General features: G+C 35.1%; 1 protein-coding gene across 2 annotated transcripts in view; it reads right to left on the reverse strand.

Moving 5' to 3' along the window:
* LOC149557781 (uncharacterized) overlaps positions 1 to 14,233 on the reverse strand; it is a 115,233-nt gene extending 101,000 nt beyond the window's left edge. For both annotated transcript variants that reach the window (XM_089832279.1, XM_089832280.1), the window contains exon 1: positions 13,882 to 14,233. In XM_089832279.1, the coding sequence (XP_089688405.1) occupies positions 13,882 to 14,016 (135 nt within the window). In that variant the 5' untranslated portion in view covers positions 14,017 to 14,233. The remainder of the gene's footprint in view (positions 1 to 13,881) is intronic.
* Positions 14,234 to 14,836: the final 603 nt, after the last annotated feature.

Below are 14,836 nucleotides of genomic sequence, written 5' to 3' on the forward strand. Positions count from 1 at the left end.
AACAATGTATACTGATATATATATACATGCATATATATCATGCTATTGATTGTTATATATCTGACCTAAGCTATCATTTTCAATACTCCCTCTCAGCTAGACAAGATAAAACTAACCAAATATACAGTGATATCACCTTACTCCTGATATTAGAAGATATAGTATGCTACTTAAGAAGATCAAGTCACATGACATTCTTCATAACACATCTTCATTATGGCATGTGCACCGTCATCAAGTCTCATGATGTCTACCATAATCAATCATGGCATATCCATGGAGACACTTATCCACCATGATTATCTCATAAGGACCATAATGATCTTCACTTGATATCAACCCTCATGATATCCATTAGAACATCCAAGAGATGCTAACTATCATGACATGTCCACCAATATCAAGTCACATGATAGTCATCATGATAGTGAGGCTGATCATCGTAAAGTCATCATCTTACATTGTCAAATACAAGTGTACATTATCCAAAAGATTGTCACCTATCAACAATGTGCACAGGGGGCCAATAAAGTCATGGAGTCACCCACAAGAAAAAAGAGTTTACACTTTACGCATTAAACATCTTTTATATATGTGCATGAAAGATTTGAGCAATATAGATCCACAAAGCCCGAAGAATACCTGCATGAAAAAACGTATCACAGAGAAGAAAAAGACAAGAGGAGGCAAGGGTTTTGCTCTGAAAATATGCAAATTGTATTCTCAGAAATGAAAAAGATGTAAGATAATTACAAACAATCTATCCTTATAGAAAGAGATTAAAACCCGAAAAGGGTAACCTAAAAGGTAAATGCTAATTAATAATTACTAATTAATTATTAAATGAGAATGCAAAAAGTGCATAAAGTGAAATCTTAAGAAGGGAGTAAAGCGCATTTAATAAATGAAATTAAATTAACGCTTTACTCTAACTCTCTGTGTGTATATGTATATTAGTACAAATAAACAATTTGAGACTCAACCTTAAAAATAATTTACATTTCAACCATACCAAGTTTCTTCCTAAAGTGTTCAACGTTCACTCTAGAGAGAGGCTTGGTGAGAATGTTTGTTATTTGGTCTCTTGTACTAATACACTCCAACAGGATCAAATTATTTTCTACCATGTCTCATGCAACACTAGATTTACTAAAGGCTAAATACAACTCAGATTGTCACAGTGGAAAATAGTAGGATTCAAGGGCTCACCAAATAATCCCCCATGCAATTTCTGGTGCAATACTGCTTCTCATGCACCCATGGACGCTGCAATGTACTTGGCATCTGTTGGGCTTTGTGCCATTAAAGATTGAAGCTTGGTGAGAATGCTTGTTGTTTGATCGCTTGTACTAATACACTCCAAGGGGATAAAATTCCTTTCTACCATGTCTCATGGAACACTAGATTCACTAAACGTTAAATACAACTCAGAGTGTCACGGTGAAAAATAGTAGGATTCAAGGGCTCACCAAATAATTCCCCAAGCAATTTCTGGCGCAATGCTACTTCTCTTGCACCCATGGAGGTTGCATTGTACTTGGCATCTGTTGAGCTTTGTGCCATAGAAGATTGTTTCCTATTGACCCAATAAATCATAGCCAACCCTAAACTGAATCAACAACTGGATGTGCTTTTCTAATCGGTTACACTTCCAGCCCAATTTGAATCAAGGTATCCACGTAGATCTAGGTCTACAGTTTTGTATGTGAGACCATATCCAGTGGTACCTTGAAGGTATCTCAATATATGCTTCGCAGCAACAAGATGTATCTCCTTTGGTTGGCACATAAATTGGCTTAAAGCATTCACTGCATAACAAATATTTAGTCTTATGTTAACCAAGTATTGGGTGGAAATTTTGCAACCGACGATTTGTTAAAATTCAATCGCAAAATATGTAGACCAGCCACAGCATATGAGACAAAGTCTCTCCTACATTAAAGGGAAGGCTCCCCCTTCCCACCGTTCCTTGGATTAACTCAAGGTAAGCAAGACATTGAGAGATTTGTAAGGGGTGTTACCAATATCCTTTCCTCTTAGCTTTCAAGAAAAAATCCACTTACTTGTAGAGCAAGTAATGGGCAAGATGAAAACTACACTTCTATCTAATAGCTAAAAAAGATGATACTGATAAACCAACACCAACTCAAAGGCTGATTGAAGGCGTACTGGTTTGACTCTAGGTCCTGTTTTAATCTATTCTATAAGAATAACCTCTACCATTGGGGCGCAAAGACTTCCAAAAGTAGGGAATTCTAACGATTTTTCGTGAATTTGAGATGGTAATACAAGCTACAATCAAAACTTCTAGTTTATATATCACCACTATCATTCCCAGTCAAAGCTTCAGCTCTGATTGCAACTTAACTCACTATGTCTATTATTGAACACACAATAATAACATGAATCAAAGACAATAGGCACAAATTATAGTCAAAGCTTTTGATTTGCTCTATCACATTTGCTTCCAGTCAAAGCTTCGAATCAAATTGCTTCTTTTATTCACTTTTCTCCCAAATTGGTACTACACAATCAAAGTTATGCTTGCACAAGTTTGGTAGAGCTTTCTTGCATACAACAAAAGATGATTTTTACAATGAGGGGGCACTCCTTCATATAGGCAAACAAGTTGAGAAAAAGGAGGAAAAAAAAGGGAGCAACTCAACCAACTTTGACCTTTTCAAACTAAACAAGAAAAATTATTGGATTACATGTCATAAGGACATGCAAATCGAATTACATGTAATTACACAATTTCATTCAATATATCCTCTACAATCTACAAACATTGTAAATAAAGAAAGATGACACAAAAAGTTCAAACAGTTGATTCTAATAAAATCAATCATTTAGACTATTAGCAAAAGCCTTGTACTTCGTGATGATTGGGGGATCAGGAATTCCTGTATTCTGCACCACCGCATTCTCTTTGGAGTTTCTATTTGTCATTTTGAAAACTTGATTTGATCAAGTTTTTCCTCATTCGATAATAGTCGAGAATTCTCCTTTGCAGATTGGCACATTCTGGAGTCTCTGACACTTTGAACACCTTCTCTATGATGTCTGAATGTAAACCTAGAATAACATTTCCCACCAGCATCTGCAACTTCTTTTTTCTTTTTTGAAGCAAAGTGCATTTCCACACGAACTCATGTTCTCGAGCATCCATGGCAAAATGGAGACCAAATGAATTACTGCTTCCTAAGGATCAAAGCTTATCTTCTCAACGAGATACTTTTTCTTTGAAGAAGTTCTAACATATCTTGAAGAGTGCTCCGCAACATGATAAAAACATCTTCCAATGAGATTGGATCCATGAAAACTTTGGGATTTGAGTTACAATGACAAATCCATGAGGGATGAGTATTTAAAGTATGGATTAGACACTTATGGAACACATATGATGGCTGGAAATGAACTGGAGAGCATACGCATTTGGGTGAAAAGGATCAAAATTGAACTCTAAAGGGTGGATTGCATGTGGGCAAAGATAGGCTATTGTGGATATGACCAAGAATGCAAGTTGGGATGGATATGGATGTGTGCAAATGGTGACTTGATGTTTAAAGATGACCTACCAAAGTCAGATTCTACGAATGCAATTACATGTAAAGTGATTTACATGTAATCATGCAATTAGGTTCGAAGGATGAGATTACGTTCGAACACATATGAAGGATGGAATTATAGGTAATTGCACATGGAGAGTGAGATTACATGTAAAAGTGAATGGAAGATGGAATTTCATGTAATTGCTCTTGGAATGTAATTACATATGAAAGAAATGGAAGCAATGTGCTTTGACATGTGTTGGTGAAATGGTGTGATGCACTTGCATGTAAAGTTGGAAAGTGGAAAGTGAAAAATGATTGTGGATTCTTGGGAAAGAACCTTAAGCCTTTCAAAAAACAAAACAGCAATAAAGTTATAAACAACAAACAAAAACAAGCACAAAACAAAAACATACCTTCGGTTTTTTACTCAAACACGGCAAATACCAAGCTACTTTTCTATACAAATTCGAAATTGGAATTTGGGGAAATTCCAAGCACTTGAAAATAAATGTTTTCATCTTATTTAAAGAGGATTTGCAGTTTACATGGCATATATTTGGACAAATGTGCAATAACAAGCCATAATATGCAACAAGATAAGCATGAATTGATAAGCAAAGTTGAAAATGTCTACTTACTTGGAGATCAAAGAGTCAAATGTGGAGGATTAATAGGCTTGAAGAAAAGTCCTCAAAATTCGAACCCACAACAACTTCTTGACTCTTCTAATCTTGCAAGTGATGGATATTGATAAGCATTGAATGGACATTTTGGCATGGAAATGCCAAAAACGTGGTCTTTAAACTTCGATGCACAAACCGTTTTTATCAAAAACTCCAAGTAGAACCCGTTTTTATCAAAAATGCGGTCTTAGAAAGCCATTACACAAGTCATTTTTGCCATGGAGAAGCACAGATGTGTTTATTGAAGGCAAATACTAGGGCCAAAACAGCAAAACGACTTGCATTGGAGTAAAAACATGACCAAAAAGCCCCTAATCTGGACATTTTTCTTCAAAAAGTAACTCCAAAAGATCATAAAATGCAACATTTTTTGCATGGATTTGGACCAAATGCATGGGAATGCCCAAGGAGGTAAAAACAACCCTAGATAGAGAGATTCTAGGCCATAACATGAATGGATCTAGAGTTTCTAAGGAGAAACGTGTTCTTGGGGACCAAAAGCATGGACGTTTTTGCTCTTGGAAGCAAAAATGTGGTTTCAAGATGCAAATGCATGTATTGGGAGTCCAAACGCACTCTTGGAGAGGCATGGCATGTTTTAAAATGCATCTATGTTGGTCTTTTATGCAAAACGTAATCTTCAAGTGCCTTCACATATTTTAAATAACATGTAAGAGGCAAAACGAACTCTCCAAGCCTCATCACATATTTTAAATCTTGCTTTTTGGAGTCTAGATGCAAAACGCACTCTTTGAGTGCCTTTACATGTTTTAAAATTTGTCAAAATGATGCAAGTAGTGCAAAAATGCATTTTCCAAGGCTCTTTGTATATTTTAAAACTTGCACGTAAATGTCAATCCTTCATATACGCACTCCTGGGAAGGCATTACATAATTTAAAAATATGCAATATGTAATATGTTTTTGACAATTTTGACTTTGGAAAGCCAAAATGCGGACTCAAGATGCAATTACATGTAAAGTGGATTACATTTAAAGAAGGTTTTTATGCAAAATGGACTCTAGGAAGTCCACTACATATATTTTTAGTGCAAAACAGTCTCTTGGAGGTCCATTACATATTTGCATGTAAATGGGTTAAAAGTTGCCTTTACATAACTTCAATGATCAGTTAAGTACATGTTTAATTGATTTTTTGAGGAAATATCACTTAATGGGGTCAAAATAACATTTACACTATTTAGTTCAATTACTATGTGGAAATATCATTCAAAAAGTAATATTTACTTAGATGTTTTAAATTAAAACATAGAGCAACTCAAAAATAAAACCAAACTATACAGTTAATAAAGTCACTTAAGTGAAAAAATTAAAAAGCAACTCAACATGAAAATATAACATAAAGTGCACTAGTCACTAAGTGATAGATTTAAGCAATAAAGTAACTTAAAAACATAAAATAAAGTGAATTTATGTTATATTTTTCAAAAAGTGAATGCCAATGTTAAAATATAACATGATATTTTACATATGCAATTGCATCTCAAGGTAACACTTTTTGGGCACCTAAACTGTCATACATTTTCACTGTCAAGCCTGATTAAGCCCTACGACATACCAAATCAAAGGGAAAACCGAAAACAACAGTTTAAACAAAACTAAAAGACCAAAAGCATTAAAACACACACTCAAAAACGCAAAAAAGGGCGTTGAAGGCTTCAAAACTCAAGCATAGGCTCAAAAAACTAAAAAACTAAAAGGACTTGACAAAAACCTTTACTAAAAGGATTCATTATACCAATTGGGGTCAATTGATTGTTCAATACTAAGCAATTGAATAATGAATCAACGCGAAGAAAGGAGAAACTAAGTTGAAAAAGTTTCATACTGTTATCTACATTTTTGTGGTGACAAAATGCAGAACAACACTAATTACATTAATGATCTAATTATATATCTATAGAAAGTAGTATCTACATATTTTGATTTTGTTGCCACTTCCTTCAATTTATGTAAGTTTTCATAGGTATAGACATGGGTCTACAGTCCAACATCCCAAATCTCTTCAGAATATCAATAGTGTACTTTCCTTGACTGAGAGTGATATCATTTGATTTCTACTAGACTTCAAGCCCAAAGGTAAAAAGCCCAAGTCCTTCATATCAAATTCTAAGGCCTTCTTACATTCAATAATAAGGTGATCCTCTCTTATGATTAGCAGGTCATCAACATATAAAATAAGTATTGTCATATCATCATTAGTTACATTAAAATAAAGATTTTTATCTACATCATTTTGTGAAAATCCTAATACAATAAGATAGCTATCAATCCTGTCATACCAAGCTCTAGGGGACTATTTAAGTCCATATAGGGCTTTCTTCAATTTGCATACATGTGAACCTGCATAATGTATCACAAAGCCTTCAAGTCGCTCTAAATAGACTTCTTCTTCAATGGTCTTGTTGGCCATTTTTGCCCCCATTCAACCTATCATTGATAACCGATCTAAGAGATCTTCAAAGGGTTGGATTCTTTGCAATGGGTTGACACACTAAAGTTGGTGGCTAACATTTTGTGTTGGCTCGGGTTCCTTCTTTTGTCGAGTTAGCTCAGGTTGTTCTTTAAGCGAGTTGACTCAGTTTACTCTTCTCCCGAGTGGCTCAGTTACTGAGTTGATTTGTTCTTTAACCGAGTAAACTCAGTTTCTTCTTTTGCCGAGTTGCGTGTAATCTAACGGCCTTTCCATTTTTGCAAAACCTCTTCTTTGCCTTTGCAAAGATGCGACAGTCGTTGGATTTAATCTCATATTGGGGATTTCTTTGTTACATCTCAAGTGTCCATTAGAAATGAAGATATCTAAATCGACGGTTGTGTTTTAAATTTTAATCATTCATTGGGGAGATTTTTGCAACATCTGGATCATCCATTTCAAATGGAAGATCTTAATCAAGTGTCCACCCTTCTCCTGGGCAAATCAGATCTTTTCCACATGGGTCAACTATACAGGAATATGTGGGTGGGTTAACCCTACATGTTATCCCATCACGCATTTTTCTACAACAGTACAAACTGGTCTATTGCAGCCATGACACGTTACAAGGACTGTTTCTTTAATGCAAAGTGACATTTTGGGCCTTGTTTGCACGATGCCATTGCACTCCATGCCTCTTTAATGCATATAACGATCACATCTTTTGAACTTGATCCCTCTTATGGCTGAGCGTATTATTTTGGTCTCTTCCTATAACTTCTACGACAAGTTGCACTTCACCATTTATTACTTTCTCTGCAACCTCAACTCCAATCTTGATGGGATTTGAACTCAATGTAAACATCTGAGTTATGCCTGATCTATAAAGGCAAGTTGTAAATATTTTCTCGAGGCTCTTCTTGGCTTGTATTTTGCAGCAGTGTTATGCTCTACAACTTTTGCCCTTCATTAATGAAACTTCTCATTTTCTTACCTATTCTAGCCACTTTGTTGTCTAGTGCATGTATTTGCCTTATAGTGAATGTTTCTTTTTTGTTTTTCTTGATTCATATATTGTGTTAAGTCTACTAGCAATTGTTGTGTAGTGAAATATCTTTTCCTTTCAGCACTTCAATCAGTTCCAAACTTGCATGTGGTTCCCTAGGAAATAGAATAGAGTGAAGCTAAGTGTATTTTGAGTGTTTCATCGATGTTTTGTGCAGCCATAGGTAGAGTTGTAACCGTAGTTTCTATCTTAGTGCATCACCGCATTTACTTTCATCATTTTAATTTCAGTTCTCTTTCTCCCTTTTCCTTCTAAGTCTTAGTTTAGGTGCACCTTGATAGTGAGGAAGTCGGCCTTCTCCGGAGATTCAATTTCTGATTTCAAGTCCCACACTTTTTGAGATTGTTTCCATGTTACACAAGGTCGCCCGAGGATAACACGTCAGGCAGGGGTGTAGACTTTTGTGTCAATAGGTCCCATTCAAGAATGCAGTTTTCACATCCATTTGATGGATCTTCTAGCCTTTAGCTTCTGCAATAGCTATTACTGCTCTAACAAAGGTGTACCGACCAACAAGTGCAAACATTTCTTCATAATCAATACCTTCCTTTTCCTTTTGTGAGAAACCTCTGGCAACAAAAAGAGCTTTGTGTTTCTCTATACTAAAATCTGCAACATGTTTGATTTTGAGGAGCCATTTGGACAAGACAACAAATTTCTTTTTTTGTCTAGGTATTGTATCCCATATATCATTTTTTACAATGGACTAATACTCTTCAATCATAGCATCTTTTCATACTCGATATTTGGAAGCTTCTATAACATTGGATGGTTCTAAATTAATGATTTCACTCATCAAGGCAACATAGCTGAAATTTTGTGGGGTCTCTTACTTGCTCTAAAAGTCCCTTGGGTGCTCCATAATTTTCAACTTCCTCGATCATCTTTTTGGCCCAAAGTGGTCTCTTTTTGTTGTTGATGAGATCTTCTATTGGAGCACATTGATTTTCATTTATGGTTTCTTCAAGAAACTCCCTCTAAATCTCAGGAGCAAGATCCTCCTCTGTCTTTAGGGGAATCTTGAATTTCTATCTCATGAGAGCTCTTAGATCTTTTGAAAGCAACATCTTCCACAAAGACGACATCTCTACTAACTTCAATTTGATTCTGTTTAGGTATGTATATTCTATAGGATTTTGATATTGCACTATAGCCAACAAATATCCCTTTCTTTCCAGTGGGTTCTAATTTAGACCTCTTTTCTTTAGGCGTATGGATGTAGACAAGGCAGCCAAAAATCCTCTTACACCGGTAAATGCTTCTTCAAGAGTTTTTTTATCTAGATGTGAGTGAGGACATCTATATTGAATGTAGACAATTTGCCTAGAGGCTTATGCCCAAATGAAGTTTCTATGTTTTGGTCGTACAACATTGCTCTAGCAGCTTCTACAATAGTTCTCTTCTTTCTCTCAGCAACACTATTTTGTTGTGGATTGTAGGGTACAATAAACTCCCTCTTAATAAAAGCATTTACACAAAATTCTTTAAAAAATTTTGAGATGTATTCCTTCCCATTTTCTATTCTCAATACTTTGATTTTCTTCCCACTCGAATTTTGTGTAAGAGTTTTAAACTCCTTAAATCTTTTAAGGCTTTATTCCAACTCTTACACTTACGAATATATATTCAGGTCTTTCTAGAAAAATCATCTACAAATATCACATAATATAAGAAACCTCCCATAGAGGGTACAGACATGAGTCCACATAAGTCAGAGTGAACTAATTCTAATACATTTTTGGTTTTACTAAAACTATTTCAGAAGGTCCCCTTTGTATTCTTTCTTAGGGCACAACTTTGCATACTCCTCCATTAATTTGTTTTAGTTTGGGCAACCCTATCACCATTTTTTCTACTGAAGGTAGGGCGCGGAAATGAATGTCCTAATCTTAGATGCCAAATTTCATTGAAGTCAGAGGTCTCGTGAATAAGCGCTCCATTTATGTCTGTGCAAAGTATGTAAAGATGTCCTTGTCTTATACCTATAATTTGTGCTTTCTTTAAGGTAGAGTTCTTTGGCCATGCCAAAAAAATTTCATAAATAAAGGTAATCCTATGTATGTTGTCTTCAAGAGCAGAAGTGGATACTACGTTCCTCTTTATTCTCGGTACAAACAATACTCCAATGAGTTATAGAGGGATGTCAGACTTCATGTTTATAGTGCAAGTTCCGACCCCTTTATTGGATGTCCAGAATCATCCCCAATAGTTACTTCTTTGTCAATTTCTTCTACCATAGTATCTAGGTGTTCTCTGAATCCTGTGATGTGTCTTGATGAACCACTATCAATCACCCAGGTATTGAATTTATTAAATACTTTGCTTGATAATGCTGAGTAGAAGATAAAATTCTCAAGATTACATTCTATATTTGTCTTTCCAACTTTAGCAAAGGATACTTGTTTTGTTCTATCAGGGTACTTGATAGCATAGTGTCCATACCGATCACATCCAAAACATTGTATTTAGAAAATGTTTCCTCTTCTTGGATGATCCCTTTCCATAAGTAATCTTCTTTCTTTTGAAATTTTTCTTCTTACTTTTCTTATGAAAATTTGTGTTTAATATGTGAATATCCTCATCTATGGGTTTATGATAGTTTCCACTGGTCATCGATCTAGATTCTTCTTGTAAACAATTTGTTCTCAATCTATCAAATTTAGGGAATTTTGACATTGCACTTATTCCTTGAATAAATGACTCCCATGAAGTTGGTAGGCCACCTAGAGCTATTAATGTTAACTCTTTCCCATCAATTTGATTTCCAACTATTGAGAATTGATATCTTAGTTCTGTGATTCTCATGAGATATGCAGTGATTGGTTCTCCCTTGTTCATTTTTACATGATTAAGTTGCCTCTTTAGAGCAAGGATTCTACTAGTGTCTTTTATTTCAAATGTGCTTTCAAGGGATTTAAGAATTAGATATGCAGTATCTTGTTTTGATAAGATAGTACTATATGATCCCTAACTGCATCTACTGTAAGTTTCATAGCCTTTTTGTTGTTTTCGATCCATTGAGTTTTTTCAGGATCATTTTCTGGTTCTAATTTGTTTTCTTCCACAAATGAGTCTAATTTATTTTATTTCAATATCATCATGATTCTAAATTTCGATGATGTAAAATTGGTTGCACCTTCAAGACAATCCTCAAATCTGATTACGCTCTACATTATGAAGAATGGAATGTGATTTCAATTTCAAGAGGGAAAATATTTGAGTTTTAAATTATCTGAACTCTCAAATTTAATTGGATCTTCCTTAGCAAAGTTCTGATACCATGTTAAAGATGATTGAATTTATTTCAGATTAGAACTATGGACGTCTTTTCATTTTTCAGAATATGATTATTACTAATCTCTCTACTTTCTTTGTAGGTTGGAATCAGAATGTTGATAATCTTGATCTATGTATGTGATGCCAAACAATATTGAAAAATACTGAATATAATTTGTGAGTCTGAATCTGACATTGGTGATACCCAATCTCCAAGAGGAAGACCATTAATTGATTTCGTAGGCTCCTTTTGTGGATTGGATCAACATTAAGTATACATGGAAGAGACACTTCCCATGAGCGAACATGTCTCCATAAATCCACAAAGTGGGGGCATGTCTGTTCATGGGATGCCTCATGAATTGCCTTTTCATCTCAATTAAACACCCAATCTCTAATCGGGATTTATTGCTTGAGAAACACAAGTGTTTATCAAGTTCGATCTGAATTGATCTTGCACAAATAAATAAATATCCAATCTGAAAATGATCCCCATAATAATGCTCAATCGAGATCTTCTCTGCAACATGAAATGCCAATAATCTGCAAGTATTAATCTCTAAATACAGATTGATAATATATTTCGAATCATATAATGTTACAATCTGATGTATAGATGATATTGTTTTCAATAAGATTAATATTATTTCAAGTAATATGAATATGTATGTATATATATCAGTATACACAAGGTACACTGATATATACACATGCATATATATGATGTTATTGATTGTTATATATCTGACCGAAGCTATCATTTTCAACATACCCTCCTAATTAGATCAGCCAGCTCGTAGCACATTAAAAGCATTTTAGCACCACTTAAAAACATTACTTTAAACATATTTTATAAAATTATAATAAAAAGTAAATTATAATATAAATAAATAATTTTTAAAAATAAAAATAAAAAGTAAATATTTTGAAATTTGAAATAAGGCAGCGCCTTTGGACCCTAGCACCCTCATCCCAAACAGCCATCTATATTGATTTTAATGCAAAGCACCATTAAATGAAGAATTGATAAGAGTTTGGGGAGTAATTTCCCAAAGTTGTGATTGCCAAAATGGAATCCCTAACAGCCACTAAGGTCTGAAAGAAATTCCTGACCACATACTGTCAATTTTCTTTCTATTTGTATGCTTGGAACTGAGATTCCTGTTATTAACCTGGCGCAGGTATTGATTTTCAGGTTGGTAGCCAGTCTTCGTAGGCTAAAGAAAACATTCATAGCACTACAAGCCGCTAGACCACTCAAACTATCATTCTAGAGCCCATTACACCCTGCAACAGTCAGAGCAGAATCAGCAACCATTTTGCAATCAGATCTTAGCTGCTCCACCAGTGAACCCTAGCAAACACAAAGAGACTAAACAAGAGTGACTCGGAGAAACAGCATTTTCCAGTCATCTACCCAAAATCTGGGAGAGACTTGCGAAAACCCAGATCTGCAGCTGAGTGGTATACCTAGAGGAACCCTAATCAGCAAGGAGCAGCGATCATTTAAAAGGATCTGGGTCAACAGAATTTCTAGAGCTGGTCACCATAATAATTGCCTCATTTTTACCCTAGCGACCAGGCAGCAAGAGCGTTCAAGGTCTGATCTGAAAATTTCCTACAAAGAAAGAGACACAAAAGCAGGGTTATGTCAAGACCAGGATAAGTCTCAAGTTTGTATTTTCATCTTGTAACTCATTTATAATAAACCAGAGCTGGAAATTAATTGTAGTATATTTATTTTACTTTTGGAAAAGTTTGCACAGTCGTCTAAGGCCCCAACTGATTAACTACATTAACAAAATTCAGACCTTGTTGATTGTGTTGAAATGCAATACAGATTGATAAACGTTCATTTACAAAGGGTAGAATTAAGACTTCTGTTTAGGGTAAAAACTAGTCAACAAGAAGGCGGTTTTGGCTTCATCAAATTATGTTCTGGTGCTTAATATGAGTCAGGGTTCATTTATTGGGCCCGCTTTCTTCCAGGCAGATCATCTCAGGCCCTGTGATTGGCAATTAGCGGCCCAGAAGCTCTAACAGTAGGGCAGAGATTATCCTTGCTCCATCCACTTCTATTGCCATAAAAATTACATTTAACCTAGTTATTGACTTTTACCACCATACCGTAATATATAACTTCCATGTGTAATCTACTCCAATTAAAATATTTGTTCTCGGTTAAAGCTATCCTTCTTCAGTTTCAGAACCTTTGTATTACAAGTCGCGGAAAGAGACATTTATGCCAGTCTGTTGTATGACCAAGTTTTATCTAGTATATCCCCACAGTGCACAAGTGGTTGTCATGCGATGCTGTTGAATAACACTCGTACTAGCGAGGCCGAGATTCAAATCCGTCGTACTGTAACAAATCAGCTCATAACCCCCGCGACATGTGAGAAGATTGAGGACTTACAAAGATAAGGAACATTTGAATCTGAACTAGTTTTAAAATCTCACCAAACAGGCTCAAGCCAACCCCGTACAAAGGATGGTCCATAAATTCATCCAGGTATTATTAAATAACAATTTTATTTTGAAGTGCTTTGGAGCTAATCGGTGTCCATTGTGGAGGCAATGTCGAATTTGCTCCCCTTCTTAGGCAAGATTATTTTCTTTCGTCGACTTTTGTTATAATTACCACCATTTTGAATTCTTTTCAAATTTAAGAATCAACAGAATGTAGAAATCTCTGTGTCCTCAAAACCCTCAAAATAAAATTATACGACAACCCTGTGTAAATTTGCTCTCTGTGGGACATGTCTGAAATACGATTAATACCAAGATTTTAACTCGGATAGATTGCTCGAGCCACGTGGAAGTTCAAAAACAATAGAAAAAAGCCAGTCGATTTAATTAACACACTTACCTTAGCAATGCCATCTATACCTCCAAGGGTTTCAATTGCTCGAGGAATGGAGGAAGGATAACCAGGATAGTTGACGGCAAAATGATTAACGTCGGGCAGCACACCTGACACGCTTCCATCTTTAATTATTCCCATATCCTCTGCGTGTAATCGCAACAGAATACAGTCGTCAAAAACTTCTCACGCCCTCTTCGATCATTTTCGCCAATTTTGTTGTGATTAAAGAAAACGACTTGTACTCTGGTTTGTGATATTAAGATTTCATATTTCGATGTTCTGATTGTACCTGGAATTTTTTTTTAACTGGAAAACGTTTAAATTTCTTTCGTACGGCCAAATTCCGCACTCCCTCATTTATGATGAACAAAATAATTATTATTATTAGATCATTGAAAATTAGAATATGATTTATTTATTTTTTTAATTTGGTATAAAATTGGAACGGAGGATAGGAATATGTATTCTTATTTTAGTCTGAAAATGAACTTTTGTCCATTACAAAAATATATATATATGTTATTCGAATTGGTCATTTCTATTCTCATTCTCATTTTGCCAAAATTAATAAAATTGTTGGGTTTGTGGTTATGTGTGGGTATGCTTTCGGTCAAAGAAGAACTCTTGCTCATATTGGGTGCAGTGTTTTACATGAGCATTTTTCAACTATTCTGGTGAGCAACGACATCGTTTTAGAGGAGCATTTTTCAACTAGTTTGGTGAGCAGTAATAGTGTTTGATAGGTTATTTTCAATATTTTCCCTATTCAACTTTGGTCATTTCCAACTGTTGAAAAGAAGCAATTTATATCTCTTCCCTCTTCAATCTTTGGTCATTTTCAATGTCTTCCCTATTCATATTGCCATGTTATATCTTGTCCAACTACAGGATTATTTTTGGGTTGAATCTCGTGGGATTTCTCTTCTTCTATTTGGTGATCGTTTAAAGGTATGTCAAA

Source organism: Cupressus sempervirens, chromosome 5 (assembly GCF_028749045.1).
Source record: "Cupressus sempervirens isolate cs-2001-9-10 chromosome 5, ASM2874904v1, whole genome shotgun sequence".
Classification (NCBI taxonomy): domain Eukaryota; kingdom Viridiplantae; phylum Streptophyta; class Pinopsida; order Cupressales; family Cupressaceae; genus Cupressus; species Cupressus sempervirens.